The sequence below is a fragment of the Gymnoscopelus microlampas genome, assembly GCF_963454915.1.
Source record: "Gymnoscopelus microlampas genome assembly, chromosome: 22".
Lineage (NCBI taxonomy): Eukaryota > Metazoa > Chordata > Actinopteri > Myctophiformes > Myctophidae > Gymnoscopelus > Gymnoscopelus microlampas.
Genome location: NC_139959.1, coordinates 35,251,060 through 35,276,766, shown reverse-complemented (window position 1 = coordinate 35,276,766; position 25,707 = coordinate 35,251,060). Strand labels below are relative to the sequence as shown.

The 25,707-nt window shown below is 40.4% G+C and overlaps 3 protein-coding genes and 1 long non-coding RNA gene across 4 annotated transcripts in view; 1 reads left to right on the top strand and 3 right to left on the bottom strand.

Moving 5' to 3' along the window:
- LOC311038482 overlaps nucleotides 1-25,707 on the bottom strand; it is a 389,296-nt gene that overhangs the window by 300,590 nt on the left and 62,999 nt on the right. The gene's annotated exons all lie outside the window — the stretch shown is intronic.
- Nucleotides 1-25,707, bottom strand: part of LOC311038939 (retinol dehydrogenase 11-like) — a 55,716-nt gene that overhangs the window by 4,838 nt on the left and 25,171 nt on the right. The gene's annotated exons all lie outside the window — the stretch shown is intronic.
- LOC311039041 (mycolipanoate synthase-like) lies at nucleotides 176-19,452 on the bottom strand (the record flags this gene model as incomplete). Its single annotated transcript, XM_084048683.1, is given in 10 exon segments — nucleotides 176-334; nucleotides 412-3,378; nucleotides 3,381-3,558; nucleotides 3,560-4,653; nucleotides 4,657-5,820; nucleotides 6,759-6,940; nucleotides 8,758-8,964; nucleotides 9,388-9,548; nucleotides 10,137-10,290; nucleotides 19,395-19,452. Coding segments are annotated over 10 exon segments (6,324 nt in total).
- LOC311038519 (uncharacterized protein) lies at nucleotides 12,367-17,743 on the top strand. Its single transcript, XM_084048092.1, has 10 exons — nucleotides 12,367-12,460; nucleotides 13,987-14,144; nucleotides 14,250-14,375; nucleotides 14,697-14,744; nucleotides 14,894-14,994; nucleotides 15,129-15,257; nucleotides 15,553-15,654; nucleotides 15,881-16,081; nucleotides 17,234-17,343; nucleotides 17,699-17,743. The coding sequence occupies exons 4-9, from the start codon at nucleotides 14,740-14,742 to the stop codon at nucleotides 17,341-17,343; spliced, it is 648 nt and encodes a 215-aa protein (XP_083904218.1). The 5' UTR covers nucleotides 12,367-12,460; nucleotides 13,987-14,144; nucleotides 14,250-14,375; nucleotides 14,697-14,739; the 3' UTR covers nucleotides 17,699-17,743.

Here is a 25,707-nt window from a genome sequence, read left to right as displayed (position 1 = left end):
TGTCAAATAGAATCCACCCATGTCAGCTTCAGGATCACTCTTGCCAGTTGTGAATGTCTTGTTGGTGTCAGAAAAACGGAGACTATATTAGTTAAGACGCATTAGCAAAAATTGTACAATATAATGTAAAAAATACTATGATACTCTGACTATATGCAGTCTGTGTTTGACAGTTCTAAAGCCTTGTTGAAATCGAATCTGTCTCTTGAATCAAGGTGGACCCTTGGTCATCGTTCATATGTTCACTGTGACTGCCAGTTCCTTCAGTTAAGATGGCTACCACTGTTGACAGTGTGGCATTGGGGTTCAACAGTTTGACCAGAGGCACATTCACACTAACCTGACGCTACCAGATCCAAACAGCTTGCTCCACACATACCACCACCTCTGGCAGGGTCAGGTTACATTCACACCTCTGTCCTGAAAGATGAGGTTCTGCAGAGTCATCGCCTGCATTGAGTCAACGCCTAAAGAGGAGAGCAACAATTCCTCACTCAACTCACTCTTATCAATGCCAACGGTCTCACTAAGTAGAGATTTGACATAGTCACTTGGTGTGACTGAGTCTGCGTCTTTTGTTTGGGAATCCAACTGTTTGGACTTTTGGAAGAACTCTTCCACCAAAGGTGTCAAACGTATTGACATGAAGGTATTTTGGGAGAGGATGTTGTACCTGATGTTTTTGAAGTTAAACCTGAACACAGCCTGCTGAGGTCTGTTGATCACAAGGCATTGTTCCAAACTTGCGTGAATGTCGGCAACATCCAGCACCATGATTCCCTTTGCCTCCAGAAACCTATGGAGGTGTTCCTTGTTTGAAAGAAGACCCAGGTTCAAAGCCCCCCAGTTGATAGACTGGCCTGGGAGCCCAAGCTTGCGTCTATAATGGCAGAATGTGTCGAGGAACGAATTGGCTGCTGCATAGTTCGCTTGTGATGCATTTCCTAGGAAGGCAGCGATGGAGGAGTAACACACAAAGTAATCTAACTCACAATGTTGTGTTGCATGATGCAGATTCAGAACACCATTCACTTTGGGCTTGAGGACCTTCTCGTAGAGAGATTCGTTAAGGGTTTCAATCAACCCGTCATGCAAGACAACAGCACTGTGGAACACTCCTCTGATTGGACAAGCGGGGAATTTTGGGCCAATTGTTTCAATAGTCTTAAACACATTCCCAGAAACAGAAACATCACATTGCATGGTAATGATGGATGTCCCAAACTGTTTCTCTACATTTTGTATCTCTTGCTGCATCTCTGTTGTTGGATTGCTTCTGGAGAGTATGACAACATGTCCTCCACCTCTCTGACAAATGAACCTGACTGTTTCAAAGCCCAACCCTGTCAACCCGCCTGTCACAATGTACACAGCCCGCTTACGGAAAAGCTGTTTCTTTGTAGGCAGCAATGGAATAACAGATAGACCACCTTTTACATCTTGTGTCAGTGCCACCACAGGCAGGGTCTTTAAGTTGAAGTATGACTTTGATCCTTCCATTAGGTGATTGTCAATACTTTTGGATGTCACACTCTGCAAGGTGTAATTGTTAAGGGAAAATGATTTCCTGTCCAAGTTCATGGACTTAAGCCAGTGGTAAACATGCGACCTCTTTGCAGTCAGGGAGCCCTTCTGTAGTACCACTGGTATTTGAATGGTCTGCAGATGAACACCTTCCCTCACATTTTGAAATGTGTCCTGAGCCACTAAACACTGGGACTGAGATTCACAGACTACAACGACATTTCGTACACCAGGAACGTTGCAAAGGTTAGCAATCATAGACTCATCAAACTGGGGCAGGAGGACAAATGCCTCCACTTGTTTTCCATCTACAAAAGACCCATTGCACTGTGTACTGCCTATGACATTCCATCCTGATTTTTGAGCTGTGAGAGTTAACACTTTCATCAGCACAGAGTCGGGGACTGACGATATAATTCCCAGGTTTTGTTTGTTTCCGGCCAAAGCTCTGCGCAGGATCTCCCATGCTAGGACAAAGTATGAAACACAAGGTGTTCTCCTCAGGAATGGGAATCGTTTGCTACCGTAGCATGCATATACTGGCACTGAGACTGTGGTTGCTGCCTCAACAGGGTAACAAGCAACAACATGATCTCCAACTTTAAACTTTCTAACATCCTTTCCAACTGCTGTGATCGTGCCACTGAAATCAAGAGCAAGTAGTTCATGGTTTTGGGATGCTTGTTCGTTGTAGTAGATAGTCTGGCCATATTTCATATGAGAAACGCTTACAGGATAATAGTCAGAAGTATGAGCACACATCTTACTGATCTGAATTTCAACTGATGACTCTGCAATTGGCTGGTGGCATTTATCATTGAAAGGAACAGCGGACAGCTTGGTCATTGTATATGCATCAGCTGTCTGAAGGATGCAGGGATCAGACAGTGTGGAGCAGAAGTTGCCGTCAAAGCTGTTAATGTCACTTTTAACAGGGGTACGGACAATGGAAGGTTCCAAAACGGACCCATCTTTTACTACCAATTCTGGGTACTTACTGCATGGGTATGATCTCAGGATCTGAGACAGTGCAGTGATGTCCTTAGTAGAGATGGAACTTATATCAATCAGTTGAAAAGAAAGCTCTGGTAACTCTGCAGCAAATGCTCTTGTCATGCCAAACAGAGCAAAGCCTGGGCTTATGTGGTCAACTGTGTTTTCAGCAGCACGGTAGGTTATTGCTCTGATGGAGTTGGGGAACTTCATTAGCTTCAGTTCAAGGACTATTCGGCGGAATATCTCAAAGCAACTCACCAAACTCTGCAGGACATTATCGGCTGCCACCGAAGAGAGATCTTCTTTGCCCCACAAGAACAAGACCTCATCAAAATGTTCCCCTACTTCTGTGATGTTGAGATTTACCAAAAGAGTATGGAATCCATAACTCAAGATTTCCTTTGCATGTGAGAAGGAAATGAATCGAGATCTTGAGTCCAGGTGTTGTTGCATGGCTTTACCTATGCCTAAACGGTCACAGAAGACCAAGGCCTTAGGAAGATCAGGGGATGTGATGTTTTCAGAGACAACATTGTATTCATTGTGGTAGAAGTATTCCTCAACCACATGAGTGTGACTCCCAAGGTACTTGACCAACACATGTTTGACCTCCACCAGCGCTCTGCCCTCTTTATCTGTGAAGAAGCCACAGACTTCAAAGTGATCAACTCTACCAACATCAATTGCTCTAAGGTAGATAATCATCTCATGCTGAAGTGGTTCCAACACGGTCACACTTCCAACTTTGGCAGGGAATCCTGGTCTTCCTGCAAATGCAAATGCTACCGTAACCGGGAGAAGTTGCATAAGGAAGTCGAGTACAACAGGATGGATGCAGTAGTCGTATAAGTGAGGCCGTATAAGTCCTCTGGAACTGTTACAACTGAATATACCTCCATCAATTCCTCTCCATAATGTATATCGCCCTTATTCTGGAAAACAGTACCATACTGAAAGCCTGCCTGAGAAAGAAACGAGTACAGATGTTCAGAGCTCACGACAGAATTGCATCTTTTGTAGATGGAGTTTAATGCGATACTCTTCAATGACCCTTTCTTGCTTGCAAGCTATTGTGCCTGATGCATAAATGGTGGATGAAGAGAACACCTTGAAAGTAGACTCTGTCACTGCTGGCACTAGTTGCACTTTCATTTCTGGTGTATTCTGCATTAATTCGAATGGAGTATGAAAATCTACACTCAGTTGAAGAGAGCTGAGTGGTATCTTTGGTTTGGCGTTTGCCATGAAAGCAGCCAAACCCAACTCGACATAGAAGGCACCAGGGACGATGGGTATGCCATTGTGTTTATGCTCTTGCAAGTAGGATGATGAGTCAGACAAAATATCACAGCTGAATGTGTTGCTGTCCTTGCCAGTTTGATGCAGCACAGGGTGGTTAGTTGTTTTGCTTCTCTGTGCTGCTTCAATCATTATATCCTGTTTCGAGCAATCAAACTGGTATCTTGGGAACGGCAATGGGGATGTCTCACATCCTCTGTAGAACTGGCTCCAGTCTACCTGTACCCCCAGCTCAAAAAGCTTAGACACAAGGCTCAGCATTGTTTCATGATCTTTATCTGGCAGAACTGATCCAAGAACAGGGGTGTTGTTTCCTAGAGTTTCCATGATGTTCCTTTGGAGGGCTCTCCTTGGGCCTATCTCTACAAACACTGCATTCCTCTTTCCTTTAGATGCTGCTCTCACTGCCTGCTCAAATAATACTGGCTCCCTGACATTCCTGGCCCAGTACATGCCTGTGCTAAAATCATGCTGCGCTACCTCCTTGCCTGTCACTGTCGAGATCAGCTCTGACTCTAGATCATTCACCTGTAAGGAGCCGATACTGTGTGTTATGTCAGACAGAATTGTATCCATCATGTGGCTGTGGTAAGCGGCAGGGACATTCAGAACACGGAGGAACAGATTCTGACTACTGTCTGATGCATGTAACTCACTGTAGAGGCTTTCTATAGCATCTGCATCACCAGAGAGAGTGCAGGACTGGGGACTGTTGACGGCAGCGAGGCAAACCTTATTAGAATAACAAGGGATAACATTAAGAACCTCTGACACAGCCATGTTGCTGATCACCAGCATCTTGCCTCCTGTAACCTTGCTCTGGAGGGTACTGCGTTAGTAGATTACCTTCACTGCATCCTCAAGAGACAAGAGGCCAGAACAGTGAGCAGCAGCAACCTCACCAACAGAGTGCCCAAGAATGGTATCAGGTTTGACCCCCCAATACTTGAGGAGGGTGGCAATGCCAACCTGGATAGCAAATAGGAGTGGTTGGATGACATCTGGGCTTGAGAAGTCACTACTCTCAAATTCACTCTCAAGTCTGTCAAAAATGCTCAGTCTACTGAATCTTTGGAAGAGTTGCTCAATCTCTTTGACCTTTTCTCTGAATACAGTCTCCTGTTTCAATAGCTGCTTACACATGTCATGGTAGGTCAGACCATTCCCACAGAAGACAAACACCAACTTCACATCTGAGAAGGAAGGGGTGATATTTTTTCTCAGGGTAGATTTTAGTTGCCCCTTAAGCTCGGCCAGAGAAGAAATCATGATGGCCTTCCTGTATTTGTGTTTTCGATGGCTTCTTCGACAAGCTGATGTGTACACCAGCGAGTCTAGGTCAACAGTGCTGTCTGCATCTACCTGTTTAATGGTGTCTTCCATTGTGGAAATAAGGGATTTAGGAGAATTTGCTGACATGACCAAATACTTATTTTGTTTCCATGTACTATTTTGAGGAAAGTTTGTCTGTTTGTGTTGTTTGACAACAGCGTGTGCATTTGTTCCTCCAAAACCAAAATTGTTCACCCCTGCAATTCTTTCACCAGAGAAATTCCACATCTCTACTTCAGTAGGAATTTTTACATTTAGGGCTTTTGCATCTATGCTGGCACTGTGTTCTGAGTAGAATACAGTTGGAACAATGGTCTCATGCTTCATCATTAACAGTACCTTAATGAGCCCTGCCACCCCAGCTGCAGACTCTGTGTGTCCAATGTTGCTCTTCACAGAGCCGATGCGGAGTGTCTCTGAATCTGGAGGCCTGGCTTTGGCGATTACGTTTGAGATGCTCCCAGCTTCTGTTGGGTCTCCAACCGGGGTTCCAGTCCCATGTGCCTCTATGTACTGAACGTTCTGCAGGTCAGACTCTGAGTAGACGCGGCGCAGCAGCTCCTCTTGTTGAACCATAGACGGTTTGGTGATTGGAGTGACCGAGCGTCCATCTTGGTTGACTGCCGTTTTGGTAATGACACCCCAAATATGGTCATGTTCTTGTAAAGCCTGTGTAAATAATAAACAATTGTACAGTTATTACTAGAAGTTCGGGCCGCTACGCGGCCCGAACGTCTAGCGTGACGCGTCGTTCACTTTGCAGTGCCACCTTACAGGCACCTCACAGTGTGAGAGAGAGTTTTGTGCTCTCCTAAATCCACGGCAGGCTTTGAAAGTACCCACTTCAGAAAGAGGTGACGTGCATCACCTCTCCAATGACCAAAACCCACTATGGAAGCCGTCGAACTGGTGCGATCTGACGGCATCCTAGAATTTATAGGTAGGATGTGCTGTCATATACCGTCTCATCGTGATGTCAGATTACGTCACACTGGCGTGATGTCAGATTACGTCACACTGGCCACATACAACGTACGTACATACTGACAACCGACATGGCGCAGGATTCAAATTGTATATATACTAGAAGTTCGGGCCGCTATGCGGCCCGAACGTCTAGCGTGACGCGTCGTTCACTTTGCAGTGCCACCTTACAGGCACCTCACAGTGTGAGAGAGAGTTTTTTGCTCTCCTAAATCCACGGCAGGCTTTGAAAGTACCCACTTCAGAAAGAGGTGACGTGCATCACCTCTCCAATGACCAAAACCCACAATGGAAGCCGTCGAACTGGTGCGATCTGACGGCATCCTAGAATTTATAGGTAGGATGTGATGTCATGTGATGTCATGCTGTCGTGAGATTACGTCACACTGGCGTTGTCATCGTGATGTCAGATTACGTCACACTGGCGTCGCATACGGACAACCGACATGGCGCAGGATTCAAATTGTATATATAGATAGATAGATAACAGTATAGGGAAGTATACTTCCACAGGTTCCTGGGCACTCTTCCTGATAGAAGTCAGTCTGTCTAACAGTGATAGATTCTGCATTTCCACCAAATCGGTTATTTTTCATGTTCATTAAAATTCTGTCAATCCGTACCTTTCTCAGTGGTTTCACCAGAACAAACCCACAGCCCTCTCCTCTGCCGTAGCCATCAGCTGTGCTGGAGAAAGGTTTACTGGTTCCATCAGGTGAGATCATGTTTGCCTTGCTGAGAGCAACAAAGATGGTTGGATCGATCAAACAGCTGACTCCCCCACACAGAGCCATCTCACAGTCTCCTGATGAGAGAGAATATTCGTCGGTGTCCAGCCGGGACCAGCTAACTCCATTTTCAGTTTTTTTTTTTTTTCATAAATCAATGCTATTGAACCCCCTTTACATCTGTGTAAAGGGGGTTGCCTAGGACGAAAACTCCCAACTCCATTGGATCCTCAAACTGTCCGTCAAAAACAAACAACTCCCCCCTCCTCTCATGCTCTCCACTGCTGCATACTATATATACAGGGTTTTTGCCAATTGTCAAATATAAATACTACAGATTTAAAAAAACGTAATTCAGACTTTTTTTTTAACCAATTGTCAGATATAAATTTGGACAGTTTTCACTGTGTAATTTCAGCGTTAAACCAATATGCAGGATGTGACTGAATATCACTCATGTCAGACTGCATTCATGCTTTACCCTCCACCTTTAGCAGAGACTTTAAATGAACAGTCATTTGCTCTCGGCTCTGGTCACCGTTTTGCGGGGTGTTTTCACCAACCCAGTGACTGGAAGGTTTAGGCAACACACAACAGTGTAATAATAAAATGTTGATGGATAGGTAAATGCAACTGTGGTTGTTATTGTTAGTGCAGTAGGCTACAGATTTGATAGGCTACAGATTCTATTATTCATGAATGTATTTTTTTTTTAATTGATATGCCATTTATTTATTGTTGGTGTGCCATGATTGCTTTTGTTAAATACATTTAGTATTGAGTATTGAGGCAGAATTGTTTGTTGTACTCAACTGTAGAAGAACAACAGTGGTAACAGTTAGATCCATGGATGTTTCCAATGCATGTTAAACTAAAAGTTGTTTAAGTACAGCATTCAGCTTGATCTATACTTAGTATATGAGGATGGCGCACACCATAAATAGCTGATCTCCAAGCTCACAATGCGTTGTGATGTGTTGTGAGCTTTGAGATTCATTGTCAGCTGTTCTTATCAATGATGGACAAAACCTCCTAACTCCACTCAATGATGGACAAAACCTCCTAACTCCACTTGAGCTGGATTTGGGTAAAGTGGTGATAATATAATGACACATGCAATTATATGATAATATATAAAGTCACAATACCAAGTTTGATGAGGCAGTATTGCTTTGTTTTAAAAATATAAGGTTTTCTTCATTTTCTGAAAAATTCATATTTTGTTTTTCATTTCCTGAACAATTACCATTTTGGAGTTAGCTGGTCCTGGCCGGACAGCAGAGATATGATTGTTTAAGCAGTAATTTTTATTTTCAATGATTCATGCCAGATTAATCACATGAACCCTAGCGTCCTTCTTCTGGGCATGTCATAATTGATGAACAATCTGTTAAAATAGGTGAACATTTGGGAAAAATAGCTGATCTAGGCTCTGTGGATGGAGGCCATCCACAGAGCCTAGCCCCTCCACGTGCCAGAGTATCTCCACTCCCCCAGTCCCGGCAGAGTAGTTCCGGACATGCAGATTGAGTGGCACTGTCTTGCCCTAAGAGGACTGACAATGGGTAGCTACTGATATGAATATTTTTGGGAAAAATGCATTGGCTCTTTATCTGTGGAACCACAAAATGGCCACCACTGCTACAGTGTATGCCCTATATTTAAACGCCAGCATGTAGCAGATTGGTGGGTTTACCCCTAATCCCCAGCAAATTGAACCCATGCAGCCTATAAACTCATTATGCTGTTACAATTGCCCCTGCACTACACTGATTATTCCAATCAATAGTGCTACCCTAATATTGCTTGTAGAAATGTTTTTTTTAATTGAATTTACAAGTTGAACTTTTCACAATTGTCCCCGGTCTTCCCAACTACATACAAAACTGCCAACCTTGTTTAATGGCTTGACAGGCCAAATGAAGACCCACCAGTGATGATGAGCAAGCGCTGTCTATAGCCATGGACGGTCCAGTGAGGTTGAAGACGTAGGAGACTCTGTTAGCAGCGATACTCATAGCCAGCCCGGTGCCCGTCCAGTGGTTGATCCCACTGGGATGCTGGTGTGCAGAAGTTTGCTCATAATCTCTGTTCCTCAAACCTGCAATATACACATAGTTTATAGGTACAATTATGGGGTGCTGTTGTTACTATTTTTTTATAGCTATTATCTAAAAGTTAATAAAATGACAATAAAATAAATAGCAGTTTAAAACTGCACTATATAACTTTCCTCCTCTGCGCGGATTTGATTTGAACCCGGTTTCCTGCGCAAGTGCTGCCATTTTTACCATTGAGCTAATAGAGCACCAATTAATATTCCTTATAGGCTATATATATATGGGCTATATATATATATATATATATATATATATATATATATATATATATATATATATATATCCTAGTTAAAAATATAAATAAATATACTTTCTACATAGAAAAATCCGTACAGATCCATTGTTACACTCAGAGTTACAGAAACATTGATTTTACTGTGTAGCTTAATTTTTTACCACCGTACCCAGAAACACTCCTGTCTTCGTGCCGCTGGCCTTTTCCATGGGCAGACCAGCATCCTCTAAAGCCCTGTACGCACATTGAAGAACCATCTTCTGCTGGGGGTCCATGCGCTCCACTTCACTGTCACTGATGCCAAAGAACCTGTGGTCAAATTCATTGAACCTATAGAGAAATTCACAGACATTTGAAGTTGATTTTAATGACTTATACAAAGTTACTTATACAACAATTAAGTTACATTGTTTAGTTATCAATACATTGCCATTTATGCCCATTAAGAAAAAAACAATTTCTTATTCATTTACTCATCTAATGGTCCTATATATTGACCGTTGTGTTTCATATTAAGCTATGCATTAATATTTAGAGCAGGGGTCATCAACAGGGGGTCCGGGACCCCTAGGGGGTCCTCAGAGCTACTATAGGCCAAATAGTAGCTCCGCCAAATCTTTCTGTGATAGGATTTTTTTTTTTACATTAACCACTTGAACCCTAGAATTCCTTTTCTGAAGGGAACATTAGCCGAAAATAGCAGATCTACAAGCTTGTAGATCGGCTATTTTTGCCAAAGAGGCTATAGGTGTAGAGGGAAAAAAGAGCAGACTAAGTAAAAAAAAACTAATCTGAAACACAATTTTATACAATATAGAGTAGGGGGGCCCTGCTTCATCTCTCTCTCAGCTAGGGGGTCCTTGACCTGAAAACGTTGAAGACCCTGATTTAGAGTAAGAAAAATAAGAATAACCGTACCCCTCAATGAGAGCAGCCTTCGCCGTGCGGGACTTGCCCGCTTTGTTGTCATCAGGGTCATACCAGCTCGCTATGTCAAACCTCTCCTTGGGAATTGGCACAGAACAGTTCTTCCCATTCACAAGAACCTTCCAGAAATTGTCAAGCCCCTCTCCTGTGTACAATGAAATATGATTAATTCCTGTCATGATGTGAACATGAATATTTTTTACTGCTGGAGTATTATATTCTGATAAAACTGTTGAGCTGTTGAGTTGTGCATGTCAGAAAACAGTCTTTATCATGTGGAGTAAACAGGACATCTATAGGTGGAAAAAGTAAAGTTCTTTTTTTTTACTCAAGTAAAAGTATCAATACCACAATGTAAAAATACTCTGTTTACAAGTAGCCTAGAGGTAGAAGTGTAAAAGTAGTAAGTAATGGCATCAAAATATACCTACTTACAGTACCAAAGTAAAAGTAGAATATTTGTCCTGAGGTGTAGTTGAGTCAAAGTAGGCCTATGAAATATTGGAAAATGGAAATACTCAAGTTTTATAACCTCTAAATTATACTTAAGTACAGTATAGTTGAGTAAATGTACCACTAATCGTATCCATTCATTGTATTTACTGCTCATGTAAATTAATTGTCAATTAGATTAATTGCACTAGAATGACACAAATTGGCTCATGTATGGAAAGAATCTATATGTTCCATATATGCAACTATATGTAACCTATATGCTACATATAAGGATCATATATGCGCATATATGTGCATATATACCACATATATGCCTGGTATAAGCTCCATATAGGCTGCATATATCTCACATATAGGTCAAAATCAGGTGCATATATGTGCATATACAGGGTATATAGGTCTCCTATATAGCTTGTTTATACCCTCATATAGGTCATATATGTTGATAATACAAGCCATATAGGTCTCCTATATAGCTTCTTTATCCATATATAGGCTCTATATGTTCATAATACAGGACATATAAGTCTCCTATATAGCTTCTTAATATGTACCCAGAGGAAAGCATAATCCAAGTTTGAGCTCTCATCTCGTGCATGTCCCGTTGCAGGTCAGCACAGTTGCCTGGGGGGCTAAGCCCCCAACCTAGTAGAGACAGACACTATCTATCTATCTATCTATCTATCTATCTACACTGTAACAAATTTCTGTAATTTCTACAGTAAAAATGTACAGTATCTTATTGTTCTGTCATTTTACAATGTTTAACTGTATTTTGCAATGCATCATGGAAAACAAATCATTACAGAAACTTACTGCATTTTTACACAGTAACATAGTGTAGAAATTACAGTCAGGTTATAATCTAACTATAGAAGTTACTTTTACAGTAATGTAAAGTATACATAATAATGATAATAATAATAATAATACATGTTATTTATAATGCACTTTACATTTTTGGAAATAACAAAGTGCTACAGGGTTTAAAAACAAAAGGCACAACAATTTAACAAATGTTTTACATGATGTGAACATCATCATCATTATCAGTTATTTTTATTGTTATTAATTTTATCCTTCAACTTATTGTTTATGCCCCAAAATGACTGCTATACAGGTTTTCTAGCAATTTCTAGCAATTATAGAAATATTAGACCTTAATTGTCAAATGTTTAAGAATGTTCTAATCATGTATACTTTGTTTTAAAACATTTTCCAAATATTTCATTTTCTTTTTACATTTTGGACAAATTTGCCAATTTTACATTGAGGTGTGCAGATGTCCGAGTGCCCGCCTATACTGTTACTTCACTGGTTCTCAACCTTTTCAGGCCACGACCCCCCAAAATAATCATATTTGAACTGGGGACCCCCAACCCTGATATGCACTTGTAATGTAGGAGTTGAGGCATTTAGTTTGACTCCGTTCCACAGATCAATATTTTGAAAATAGCCGATCTACAAGCTCACAACGCCTTGAGTCGATGGGCTATTTTTGCCTCTTTCTTATATTATTTGACAATTTGGCCAATGTTTGACAATTTTTTTTAGTATAGTTTGTTGATTACTTTTGATGCAGTAATTCTTTTTTTTTTAGGTATTAAAAGGGTTACTTAAATTGTCACTTCACTGCCACTGCCACCTACAGATCCCCCCAATCATGTGGGGATCCCCCTGGGGGTCCCGACCCACAGGTTGAGAACCTGACCAGACCTACAGTTACGTCACGCAGCTGCTCAAGGCGGAGCTTATCAGTTTTGAACCGGGGAGCGCGAGAAACGAAACTAGCTAACCGTCGGCTAAGCGAACATTTATTTACAAACCAGTTGCTTCCGTGCTACTCTACCAGATAACAGGTAAGTTTAATTAGTTTATGGAATTAAAGTGTTATCCAACTTGTTAGTATCGTAAACGGTGTGCAGTTGTCGTGTATTAGCTATGGATCACACGACGCTCGTCCGTCACGAGCGTCACGGCCGAACTTCAACCTGTGTTTTGCACTTTCTCCATTTACAACCTGTACATCTGCATAAACGTTCAGATTTTAAATATAAAGTGCTTACTCTATGGTCACGGATGTTACAAGTCTACTCGGGCACTCAGCAATACCCGTATTGTCTGTATTGTTCAATAAAAAGCATTTTAATTCGATCGATGGCCATTTTCTCCGTATTTCTGTACGCTTTCAACTACTTGACCCTATCGGTTGGGAGGAGTACTGCACTCTGTTACATTATAACTCTATGACAAAATGGCCACCGATCGGATTAAAATGCTTTTTTTTTAACAATCCGGAATATACGGGTACTTACACCGACCCGAAGTGAATTGTAACATCCGTGGCCATGGGGTAAGCACTTTATATTTGAAATCTGAACGTTAATGTAGATGTAGGGCTTTACATGGAGAACGTGCAAACACCAGGTTGAAGTTTTGTCATGACTGTCATAATACAGGGGGTTATACAGACTCGCTCTGGTTCTAAAGCTTCTCTATGTTTCTTCGTAAGGCTGTGTTGCATGGCCAAACATCACTGATCTACAAGCTCACAGCGACGCATTGTGAGCTTTTAGATCAGTTTTTGGGGCGTGCAACACAGTCTTAGACATCGCATTAGCATATTAATTTCCATGTGGTGCATGATGTCATTGTTTATTTCAGGTATAAATCAGACCACATCAGTGAGAGCTAACAATGGCCTCATTTGTTTTGACTGTAATTCATTATTATTATTATTATTATTATTATTATTATTATTATTATTATTATTATATCTATGAATTTTGTTTTGAACCTACAGTACAAAGTAAAATCATTTCATTTAGGGAAAGAGAGTACAAATGGTAAGACCAACGTTTTCAGGCCATGGACCCCCTATCTGAGAGAGAGATGAAGCAGGGACCCCCTCTATATTGTATAAAATTGTGTTTCAGATTCAACTTTTTTTGTTTACTTGGTCTGCTCTTTTTCCCTCTTTGCCAAAAATAGCTGATCTACAAGCTCACAACGCCTTGCAGCGTGAGGCGTTGTGAGCTTGTAGATCTGCTATTTTTGGCTAAAGTTCTCCTCAGAAAAGGGATGCTAAGGTTCAAGTGGTTAAGGTAAAATAAATAATCATATCACACAAAGATTTGGCGGACCCCCTGTAGTAATTCTGAGGACCCCCTAGGGGTCCCGGACCCCCTGTTGAAGACCCCTGCTTAAGTTAAATTAACACAGAGTTTAGTCTGCACACTTTTTACTGTTTTTTTTACTGTTTTAAAGCATTGCAAATACGGAGACTATATGGAGGTCATGTTTTAGTTTAACAGTCTATTGTTATGTGGAAAGCAACAGACAAACACTGTTAACATGCAAACCATATATGTCAAATTATCTTTAGGTGAAGTTCTCACAGCTACACAATGGATGCTGAGCATTGAGGTCGGTCGTTGTGGCTCCACAGATCAACTTCCTGGCTGGGATGGCAGCTTTTCCAGTTATTACAACTTTGGTGTACCAGGAGGAGCACGCCTGTTACACACTGGAATTCATTCAAAGGTAACTTTCTGCTTTAAGTAGAACCATCATGTGTAACTCGAATGATGTGCTCTCTTGTAGAACGGCTGTGAGTGCACCTTTTCCATTTGTGTTTTGTGATTTCAGATGTTTCGTTGGGATCAACCCATTGGCGGTGGCACCAAACCACAAAGCTGCTCAGCCAGAAAAGTGGGTTTGTCCTCCTGTCTCCTCCCTCCTGAAGCAATTGATGGACTTCGATTGGCTTTGAGTGTAAGTTATGTGCAAAACATTTGGACCATTCTCTTCCCAATATATGAATGACATTGTCATGGTCATATTTTAGTAGAGTTTTATTACTTATTTCGTTTTTTTTAGATCTCTATCTCAGGCTCTGATTTTAGGAGTTGTTCAGAAGTAAAGAAGTGGTCAGAACACTGTCTTAAGGGGTTTTCTTAAGGGGTTTTCTATCTAAAATCCACAATGCATTGCATAAAGGCATAGCTATTTTTTAAAGATCTTTGACAGACTACAAACTAAGGTTACTTTTCTATGTCTCTGCAACCTTGTGATACCTTTTACCCCGATCTACAGCCATACCCTCCAGCCTCTTCTACACAGGCCTGCTGACCTGTTGATGAGGTATGTTTTCTTTAGATTTAACCCATTTAGACCTACAAGCTCGTAGCACAGCACTCGGTGCTGCGCTATCTATGAGCTTGTATAGTAGCCTATAGTTTTGATGATTTTTGACCAAGTACAATTAAGGGCCTTTTCTCTTTTCTGCACAGCCGTATGCAGCTACATATATGGACTTGGATCAGTGGAACCAAGAAAGTAACACCCAGTGTACTGCAACCTCCATCTCCGTCCAGTGATGCTCCAGTAGAAGGTGTGGTTCCTCAGCTAAGTGTCAGCAGACTTGCACTGTTGTCCTTCAAATTCAGGATTCATAGATGAGTTTTTTTTCTACTTTTTTTTTTAAACTTTTCTTTACAGTTTTTGACGTGCTTTCAATCTTTCTAGGTCAACCAAATCCATCTGACCAGAGCATACCAGAGGGTCAAGGGTGGCAGCCTTGCGACTCTTGTCGGTCTGAGGTGGAGAAGCTCCAGCTCCTGTTGAGGAGGATAACCACTGTGCTCTCCAGTATCAGTAAGTTGTATTGCCTGTAATGTTGCAGTTTTCAGTTGTCTGCTAATTTCTTTGTCTCACTTGAAACTTTACTTTATCCTGTACCTCTTTTGTGAGTTCTCTGACATGACTGGAAAACTTTGGTATCCCAAAATAAAACTGTTTTCTATTTACTGGGAAATCGACCCCTGCTACTGAACAAATACTCATCAATGACTGCTATCAGAATATACTGTAGAGCTATATAGAACAGTACTCAATCTTATTGTTTTACAAATACACTCAGTAGACTCAGATTTTTTTGTCTTTGTTCTAGGCTCTGAGCAACTAGACGCACTGAAGGGTTTTATCACCCTGGTCGGTGACCTAGTCCTAGAGTCTGGAGTGTCCAGTCTCGGGCAGCAGGAGCTATATCCAGGTATGGATGTATACGTTTGCCATACATTTCACACTGAACCTGACGTTCTTGGTAGCGAGTGATCCGTGTTGTGAGCTGCAACTAGATAGTGACGTTTTCAGAAGGTCACAGTTGTCTGTTTTCATGGTGCACTGAGCGCAGAAAGGGGTCAATGTAGCTGAGCCTTACAAGTGCAAAACTGAAGTCTTAAAATGCAGTTGGTTAATTGCTCGCTCTCTATTCACAGGCTGTGGACAGTTGATTTCCTCTGTGCAGCTGGCAGCCATACACCAGCGTGCCAGGAAGGACTGCAAGAGGCTATTCCACGCGTTGTTCGAGGTGTTCTTCACCCATGAGGAGTGCCGCAATGCCGTCGTATACGGAAAGCATGGTGTCATCCCAGAGGGGAAGAACAAACTGGATGAGGCGAAGAGGGATGCACTGTTCAGTAAGTATTTGTCACACCACTAGTTCCTCAGAGTAGTGTTATAGATGGCCAGTCAGTGGAGTTGGTAACCACTTATAGATATCTTGGGACCATAATCGACAATCGTCTGAAATTCGATTCCAATACTGAAATTGTTTGCAAGAAAGGCCAGCAGTGCCTTTTCTGTTTAAGGAAGTTAGCCAGGTTTCAGGTAAACAAATCAATGATATAGAGCCTTCATTGAATCTGTCATCTACTTTGCTGCCATTTGCTGGTATGGTAATCTAGGTATTAGACAGAAAAATGCCCTTAAAGGAGAATTCCATACTAAAAGGCTTTCTTACCTTTCTTTGTAGTTAAGTACACACCAAAGAGGTCCAGGTGTTATTTTGTGCAAAAGCTTATTGGCTATTTCCCCTACCATGAGCCCTAAATGAATTGCATTGAATGGGGCTATGGGGTGTTGTGCTAATTCGCTTATTTCTTTTGCTCAAAATTATTATTATTTTTGTATATATTCTCTTTTCATAATGTAAATAATATCCCAAGCGGCACACTTTACTACTTATTTCGATGGAAATAAGCGAATTAGCACAACACCCCATAGCCCCATTCAATTCAATGCAATTCATTGAGGGCCTATGGTAGGGGAAATGGGCAATAAGGAGTTTTTGCACAAAAAAAACACCTGGACCTCTTTGGTGGGGACGTAGCAACTACAAAGAAAGGTAAGAAAGCATTCTAGCATGGAATTCTCCTTTAAGGGGGCTAGAAAGATTGTGGGGGGCTTGTGACAATGTATACACATGTCTGTCTTACTGTATTGTGTTTTTAGGGCTTTTATTATCTGCTGTAAAAGGCCCAGCTTGGGACATATAAATATACTTGATCCTTGACAAATCTTGGTTTTGTAAATGATATTCTCAATTTATGATCTCACCAATACATTATCATTGGGCAATTTGGCTGCCTTTGTGCAGTAAAGAAATGCAGGTTCCACTTCCAACATGTTGCGCTGGTGGGACGTACAGTACACTCTGAACCAGGTTGGCCTCATCTGTGGCTATGCTGTGCTCAGTCTGTAGAGAGTCATATAGTCTTTAAAATGTATATATTTAACCGGGGGAAACCCATGTTGACTGACTTGTGTCATGTCATCTTCTCTGTCTGCAGACTACGTCTTGCGGTGTTCCTCTCTGGCATCATGGACAAATGTTTTCACTGCAGAGGGCTTGAAGAAAGCCATGACCAATAAGTGCCGAAGCCGTGCTGCAAAGGACTAGGTACTCCACAGTGTTTTTGGCAGCAGATTTTTGTCCACTAGTCCCTTCCTAACATTTTAGTCTAGTTATTTGTTGACGAAATTGTCAGTACATTTAGTCGTCATAGCTTTTATTTAGTTTGTCAGTGGAAAAAGGTAGAACATTTTTCGTCTTAGTTTTAGTCGACGAACAACACTATATTAAAAAAAATGCACTGTTTTGGTTGTGGCCATTTGTTTATTACACATGCAAAATGTTAAACATGATGCACTTTGCACTTAAAGGACCACTTTTCAACCGGCTTTCATAAAATTGGTCCTCACTAATGTTCATGATAAAATACTACCCTTTTTTTCCTACTTGGTCTGTCTCATAGGAGGGCTGTGGGCAGTTCAGAAACCTGTCCACCAGTGACATCATCAATGTTGAATTCAAGCTAATAGAAACTGTATCTTACTATTCATAATAATATTTGTGAAAAGTTCCAATGCGATAATGGAAGCCATCGTTCTCACGATAATACAAATCTAAATGTGTTTTCAAAATATATTGTTTAATAAAAAAAAACGTCCAAACGATGATGTCACTGGTGGATGGGTTTCTGAACTACCCACAGCCCTCCTATGAGACACAGAGTAGAAACAAATTGTAGTATTTTATCATGAACATTAGTGAGTACTAATTGTATGAAAAGTGGTGAAGTGGTCCTTTCAACTTTTATGTAAATTTTGATGCCAATACATTTTTGTTTTTTTATATACTGTTAAAGCTGCCTGCTATGTTTGTTCATTAATAAAACATTAATGATGAGTAACTAACTTCTGTCTGTCTATTCTCTTGGGTCTGTGTCCTTCCTGGGTTTTGGCATTTCCAAAAGCCTGGCAGGGCAAAGGGAGTGTTAGTTAACCTGTCCCGGAGCTTAATTTAATTTAATTTAATATATTTTTTTTTATCCAGCTGTTTGCCACTTTAAAAGCCATAATGTTTCATGTTTGCATATTATAACTTGTTTAAATAAAGTGTTAAAGTTCTACATTTGGGTTTCTATTGGATTTGATTAATGTGTACATGTAAAACAAACTTATCACCTATTTCACCTATTTTATAGGTGATATAGGTATCATATAATTATGTTTCATTGCATATATGTAGATATAGGTACATACAGGTCATATATGTACCTATATGTTACATACAGGTCATATGTACCTATATGTTGCATACATAAAATTGGCACCTTTCCTATATGTATATGTGCATATATGTACATATATGCGCATATATATGTACATATATGCACATATATGTACATATACATATAGGAAAGGTGCCAATTTTATGTATGCGGTCCTATATTACAAACATATATGACGCATATAGGTTCTTTCCATGTGGGGCTGTATCTGCAGCTCACATTTCTACAGTATACACAATTATGCATACATTTTGGCCCTAACAGCGATTTAGAAATGTAGTGAGGAATCTTGAATTCTATTGAAATATATCTTCGGTAAACAACTGTCAGCTTTGTCAGATATACAGTACACATTGTAGCATTTAACACACTAATACATTAATATCAGTTAAAACACACCGGTAGGCTAAAACATAGGCACTTAGAAATAATAGTAGCAAACAATTCCCAATGAAGCCAGTCAATTTGATGTATACACATTTTAGGCCCTACAGTTTCATTGGGACAACTGTTTGGAATAAAGAATCAGGGTGCTTCTATTGTGCATGTTGGCTCACTGGAAACACTCTGCTACACTAAATAGAACAAAGCCTTAAAGCGGCACTATTATCGAAATGGTAAAAATTCAGCACTTGCGCAGAATCGGGTTCAAATACGGGGTAGAAGAGGAAAGTTACATTCAAGTGCACCTTGAATTAGTATCATTAAACCTGTGAAAGAATTAAGAAGTGTCCCAATGTTGGCTGCTGTGCATAGAGCCTATTGTATGATCAAATCACTGGTATAATCTAAACCTCAAGGATATTGTTTTTTATTTTTGCAGTAAGAATGGTTCAAATATTTTTCTGAAAATGGGTTTTGAAAGTAAAATTCTTACCTCCTGGGAAATTGCATCCTATGCCCACAACAGCAATTCCATCTTCAACTTCTTCCATGGCTTCACTGCATCACTGTGAACAACTTCAGCCAATCTGACAAACTGGATGAGCAACAATTAAAATCAATGTAGTGTTATATGAAACGCCGATGGCTCTCACAACATACCGTTTACACCTGTATGTGTACCTGGCTTACTGGTGATACTTATAGCCCACTTTGGTTTTAATCTTAGCCATGGAGACGAAGGACTATGATGCCCACCTTTTATAGGACTTGAATTACCTCACGAGTTTGGTAAATAGTCCACCTCTTTGCACGGAACGCACGTTCATCCATCTCTCGCTTGGCCGGAAAGGTCATGGTCAGGCTGTGCAGATTAATACACGACTCATTGTGGTTAACTACTTTAATGATTCTTGCTTCCTTGTTCCTTCCAGTCTATATGTAACCAGATGGCCGAGATAGAAGTTACTAAATAAACTAAAATACTACTGACTACGCCAGTTGGAACAACCATTTAAGGCTTTAACTTTGAGAAAAACAGTGTTGTAAAACAGAGCTTAAAAACGGGACCGTAGCCTACCTATGTTCCCCGGGTCCTATGTTCCCCGCTTTCCTAGGGAGAGCGGGGAACATAGGACCTAACCTAAATCTAACCCTAACCTTAGTGGGGGAACATAGAACCCGGGGAACATAGGGATGACCCCCTAAAAACTGGTTTGGGGAGCTTAGTGAAAGGTTGACATTTATTTCACATTAAATACATCTACAAGCTCAAAACGCGTGGCAGTGCGACGCGTTTTGAGCTTGTAGATCGGCTATTTTTTAATTAGAATCAAAATTTTGTTTTTGCTGTTTTTGAATTGGAATCCTGAAAAGTAAAATTTTTATTTAATTTCAAATGCATTTAGTTAACTTTATGAACTTAAATACAAATTCATTGGACATAAAAAAAAAAAATAGATACTAGTCATTAAGCTACTAATATAGACTGAAGTAATTAAAGCGGGTCATGTTTGCATGTTTGGAATTGTAACAGCTGAAATCAATAATATATCAGTATTCCGATATTAACGTGCGGGCCGCATTAAGTGAAGGTGGGGGCCGCATGTGGCCCCCAGGCCGCTAGTTGACCATGTATGATATATCATACAATTTTGAAAAAGACACATTGTTTGTGTTTTTGATGTCTCCCTTATGTTCTACAATTCTAAGAACCCTAATTGATAAAGAAGATTTTCTTCCTTACACACCATTGGTGCAGACAGTGACAAGCCAACTCAGCAAGGCCAGAAACACCTTACAGAGGCTTAATTGTGTTGTTAACGTGTGGACCCAGTCCAGCTCCAACACCAAGCTGAGACTGTACCAGAGCTGCATCCTTTCTACCCTGCTATATGGTTCTGAATGCTGGAGGACGACAGAAAATGATTTCCACAAGCTGTCAACCTTTCACACCAAGAGCCTACGGGAAATACTGACAATATTCTGGCCCCAAAACCATATCCATCCATATCCATCCATATCTTCTTAGCCTGTGTAAACATGCTACCATCCTTGAAATGAAAAGGCGATGGAATTGGATTGGCCATGTAATCCATAGAGAGCAGGACAACATCCCTTCACTGGACACCAGATGGTAAACGTAAAAGAGGCCGACCCGAGAACACCTGGTGTAGGACAGTGGAGGGGGAGTTGAAGACCCTGCATCACACCTGGGGTTCTATAAAGACACTGACCCAGAACAGACAGGAGTGGAGAGACCCTGTGTTGCTGCCCTACATGCCAGCCGGCATAAAGGGCAGTAAGCAAACCTTCTGGCCTTTACACATACTCCTCTGTTACCAGAGGAGACTTTGGGGGCTGTGAAACAATAATCGAGTGTTACAGCGCTGTCACAGTCACAGCCTCTCTTTTCTAGGTCTTGTATTTCTATGTTATGTTCTTGCTCTAGTTTTCATGGTTCTAGTATGTTACGGTCTCCCCCAGCTGTATCTCATGTGTAATCAGTCCTCATGTGTATGAGTATTAGCCTTGTCCAGTTGTCCCTCCCCAGTCAGTTGTCGAGTCATTGTTTGGTGTCACATCATGTTTAGTGTGTGATTGTGACCTTTCCCCTGTTATTTTGTAATAAATCACCCAATCGTGGGTTTGGAACTCTGCCTGCCTTGCTGTCCTGCATTTGGGTCCTCACCAGACCACCAGATCGTGACAGGTGCCATCATCAGCAGTTAATGATTGTTGTTTCCTTGTTTCTTCCAGTAAGTTGTCTAGTTTCATAGCCATATTGCTGTACAGATTAAGATAGATGGTAAACTTTATTAATATGGTTCTTTGTGAAATACGGACACATTCTGCTTCACTTAGTAGAAAAGGTCCTTTTGCACACCTAGTGAAATGGACAGGTGCGTACTGCGTAGGAGCAATGAACTTGAGAAGAGCAAAAAAAGGGGGAGTGCCGCACACTGTCTTCACTAATAGCAGGGGTCTTCAACAGGCGGTCCAGGACCCCTAGGAAGTCCTCAGATTTGGCAGCCCAGGGGGGCTGCCAAATATGTGTGTGATATTTTGAGGGGATCGTTAGCCAAAAATAGCAGAGCTTGTAGATCGGCTATTTTCGGCAAAGGGGCAAAGACGTTTGGTGTAGAGGGGAAATAAGAGCAGTACAGAGCCAAAGTGGTTAACCGTCTGAAAATACATATTAATAGAAAAGATGACGTGTAATCAAACAAACAAAAATACTAATTTAGACACCACTGATGATAGTGTCTGTCAAACAATGAATGAATGAATGAATGCATTTTTTTCGTGTCAATCCACCATTTTGGCCCTCCTCCTCATTGACCAGGCCTTGTCAAGAAATGACGCAAATGAGAAAATGTCATGTTGGAAGAGACATTTCAGTTTCTCTGAATCCTCCCAGCCACACAAATTCATACTTAGGATCTACCTTATTAAAAAGTCTCTGCCTGATAGAGTTGTAGAATGGACAATACAAAACAAAATGCATTTCATTTTCAATTTCATTAAGATCACACAAACCATATAATCTATCCTCCTCAACCGTGCCTACATATCTACCCGTCTCAATATGAAGACCAAGTATGCCAGCCCTGATTTGAGCACATAGGCTTCGTTTCTTTTTGGACAAATGATACAATACATCATTTTCTGGACAATAGACATGCTTAATCTCACAATAAGTACGGAGCTTTGGTTTACACCATATATCCAGAGCCCATCTGTCCTTTATTTGTTGAAAATTTGTTTCTTTTATTACCATAGTCTCTATTTTTCTTTATTATAAAAATGGTCTTCATAGCCTGCTCTCAAAAGAATGTCATACATGTCCGTACCCCATGCGCCCTTGATCAAAATGTCCCACTCGAAGACCTTTCTTACAATTATATTGGTGTTCAGCCCCAGTATTCTATTCCACAAACGTACCATGTGCTCACTCCACTGGGGTGCTCCTTCCATTCCGACATGTCGCCACTCCGACTAGTGGCTTCCGCGTGCGGTTAGGGTTAGGGTTAGGGTTAGGTATAGGGTTCGTCAACGTCGGAAAGGCGACATGTCGGAAAGGCGAAATGCACCCCACTCCACTGTACCTCATTGGTTTCCCACCCCATTATCTCCCATGATGGCCAGGGTTGGCGTAAATGTGTGTACTCCCAAGAAGTACCGCATTGCTCTATTGTGGACAGCCTCACTTTTAGGATATTGTTTAAATCCCCACACTCCTGCTACGTAATCCAACACTGGACACACACAAGCCTGGTATAGTTTGGAGTAGGTAGAGAAACCCATATCCCTCAGGGTCTTTGTTTTAGCTATGACTCCTCCTAGTGCTCTATTTGCTGATTCTGTCAATAAAGTGGTTCCTTTTCTAAAATGCATATCAAACAAGTCTATGAAGCTATCTATGAAAAAGTTTAATCTGCAACACAATTTTATACAATATGTAGTGGAGGTCCCTGCTTCTCTCTCTCTCTCTCTCTCTCTCTCTCTCTCTCTCTCTCTCTCTCTCTCTCTCTTTTAAAAAGAAAAACATCTAAAGCATATCTAAAAAGGAGGCTTTTAAAAGTCATCAGTAAAATATTGAATTAAAAAAGTAAAAAGTACTCAAAGTATCAATACTGCAATGTAGAAATACTCTGTAGGTGATATTTAAAATGTACTTGAGTAAAAGTACAAAAGTATTGGTATCAAAATGTAGGCTACTTCAAGTAGCCTACCAAAAGTAAAAAGTACTCATTAAGCAGAATGTCCCAATTCAAAGTTTTCAACTGGATAAAATGTATACAAATCTTTTGAAAATAGCAGATTTGATCTGCTATTTTCAAATGGCCGAAATGTATGCACATGCATTAAAAGTGTTTAATGCATGTTTTGTAATAATAATCCAAATCTACAGTAAGTAACCAGTAACTAAAGATCTCAAATAATTGTAGTGGCGTAAAAGTACAATATTTGCCTCTGAGATGTAGTGGAGATTGAGAAGAAGTAAAAGTACAGAATATTGGAAATCCACTCCAGTAAAGGAAAAATACCTCAACATTTTACTTAAGTACAGTGCTTGAGTAAACATACTTAGTTACTTTACACCACTGTTAACAGTGTAACAGCTTAAGTTTGCACCAATTGGAGATGGGACATAATAACTGGCACCCTGAATATACAGTTACAATACTTTATTTCCAGGCGATATATTACAATAGTACAGTCACATGTGTCAAAAAGCAGAACAGAGGAGGTTTAAAATTGAGCAGTCACCAGAATCAGAGGAAAGCAGTAGATCATTGATTGATTGAATTTATTAGGTAGAGCACCGAAGTCTGACGGAATTTACACATCCTACCTGGGTCGCGTTTTTTCCCCCCGTTCAGAATTCCCATAGCGTGTTTAATATCGCGTCAAATAAGAACTGTTTCAAAAATAAACAAATGACCCTGGCGATTTGACTCTTATGGATATAAAACATCAACTGACGGTGAGAAAAAGCTAATTACTTCCGCCAAATTAGTACAATTTTCGCCAGAAACAGACTGTTTCAAATAGGAGTGACTGACTATCATAAAGGATACAGAGCCACCTCCCTGACAATATCGCAGAGACAGTTTGTTTATTTTTGGACCGCAATTCTTATAAGAGACGATTCTAAGATGACCCAATGTTATTCTCCATAGAGAAATGACTTTACGACCCAGGAGATGGACGAGTGACATCAGGACTTCTGTACTCTATAAAATGATGCTAAAAGGATAACACAAAAAGCCCAGAGGGCTTGTTTCCATTGTGGTCCTGTGTATTTTTATTAATCAAGACATATAAAGACATACAATACTATACAAGAAATCATCAATACCAGGAGCAGTAAAAATTATATTTATAGAAAAAACTGTGGGTTGAGGAAAAAATGCTAAGATTAGCCTATTGCTAGCTATGTGGTGCATGTAATGACACCACATGGTCATGCATTCATCGGATACCAAACATGTTTGTGTAAATTAAAACTATTAAACAAATAACTTTTAACTCATTTTAAACAGGGTAACACGACGCCGTGAGCTTGTCCCCCTTTGCCAAACAATATAAAACTCAAAGAAAATTCATAAAAAGAAGAGCACACATAGCTGACTTTTTGACAGCAACTTCATGAAACAGTGATATGTCACTTCCTGGAAAGGATGGACTTTTGGAACATTCCATTACCTCTGTTTTCTTTTAACAGTAACAGGGTTGACTAAAACATGGGGACATAACTAAAATATTATTAGTTTTCACAATTTTAAACAAAGAAAAAATAAAACCTTTTCAAGAGTCATGAAAGGACACTTGAAGCTTTATATGAGATATTGATTTTCTTATGATCATTAAAACATTTTGGGCTCTATCTAGTCAAAGTTGAACAATCATACAGAGGGACAGGCCATTTATGCATAAATCCAAGGCCATTTTAAAAATTGTTCAAATAACCCTCTAAAACAAAACAAAAACTTTATTTTTCTTATATTATGAAAACTAAATTCAGATTTAAAAAAAATCATTTTGTCTTCAAAAATCAAATTTACAAATTGGTTCTGTTCTGAGGGACACAAAATGACACGTTTTCGTAGAATGACCCACAAAGGCTGACACTGAGGTTAAACTCACTGTAGGACTTTCCAAGATTAGCTCCCAATTTAAACCCATTAAGAACGGGAAAGCATCTGTGTCATTTTAGATTCTAGCTAGATATATAGAACATTGGCTCTCAATGTTCACTTTAACCATTATTTTATACTTTGTGCAGCCCGATGAGCTTGTAG

Bases quoted from the DNA above. Each gene is read 5' to 3' on its own strand.
- LOC311038519 (XM_084048092.1), top strand. The intron at 15,655-15,880 runs GTATGGATGTAT...CTCTATTCACAG, and splicing joins GCAGCAGGAGCTATATCCAG to GCTGTGGACAGTTGATTTCC. The intron at 16,082-17,233 runs GTAAGTATTTGT...CTCTGTCTGCAG, and splicing joins GAAGAGGGATGCACTGTTCA to ACTACGTCTTGCGGTGTTCC.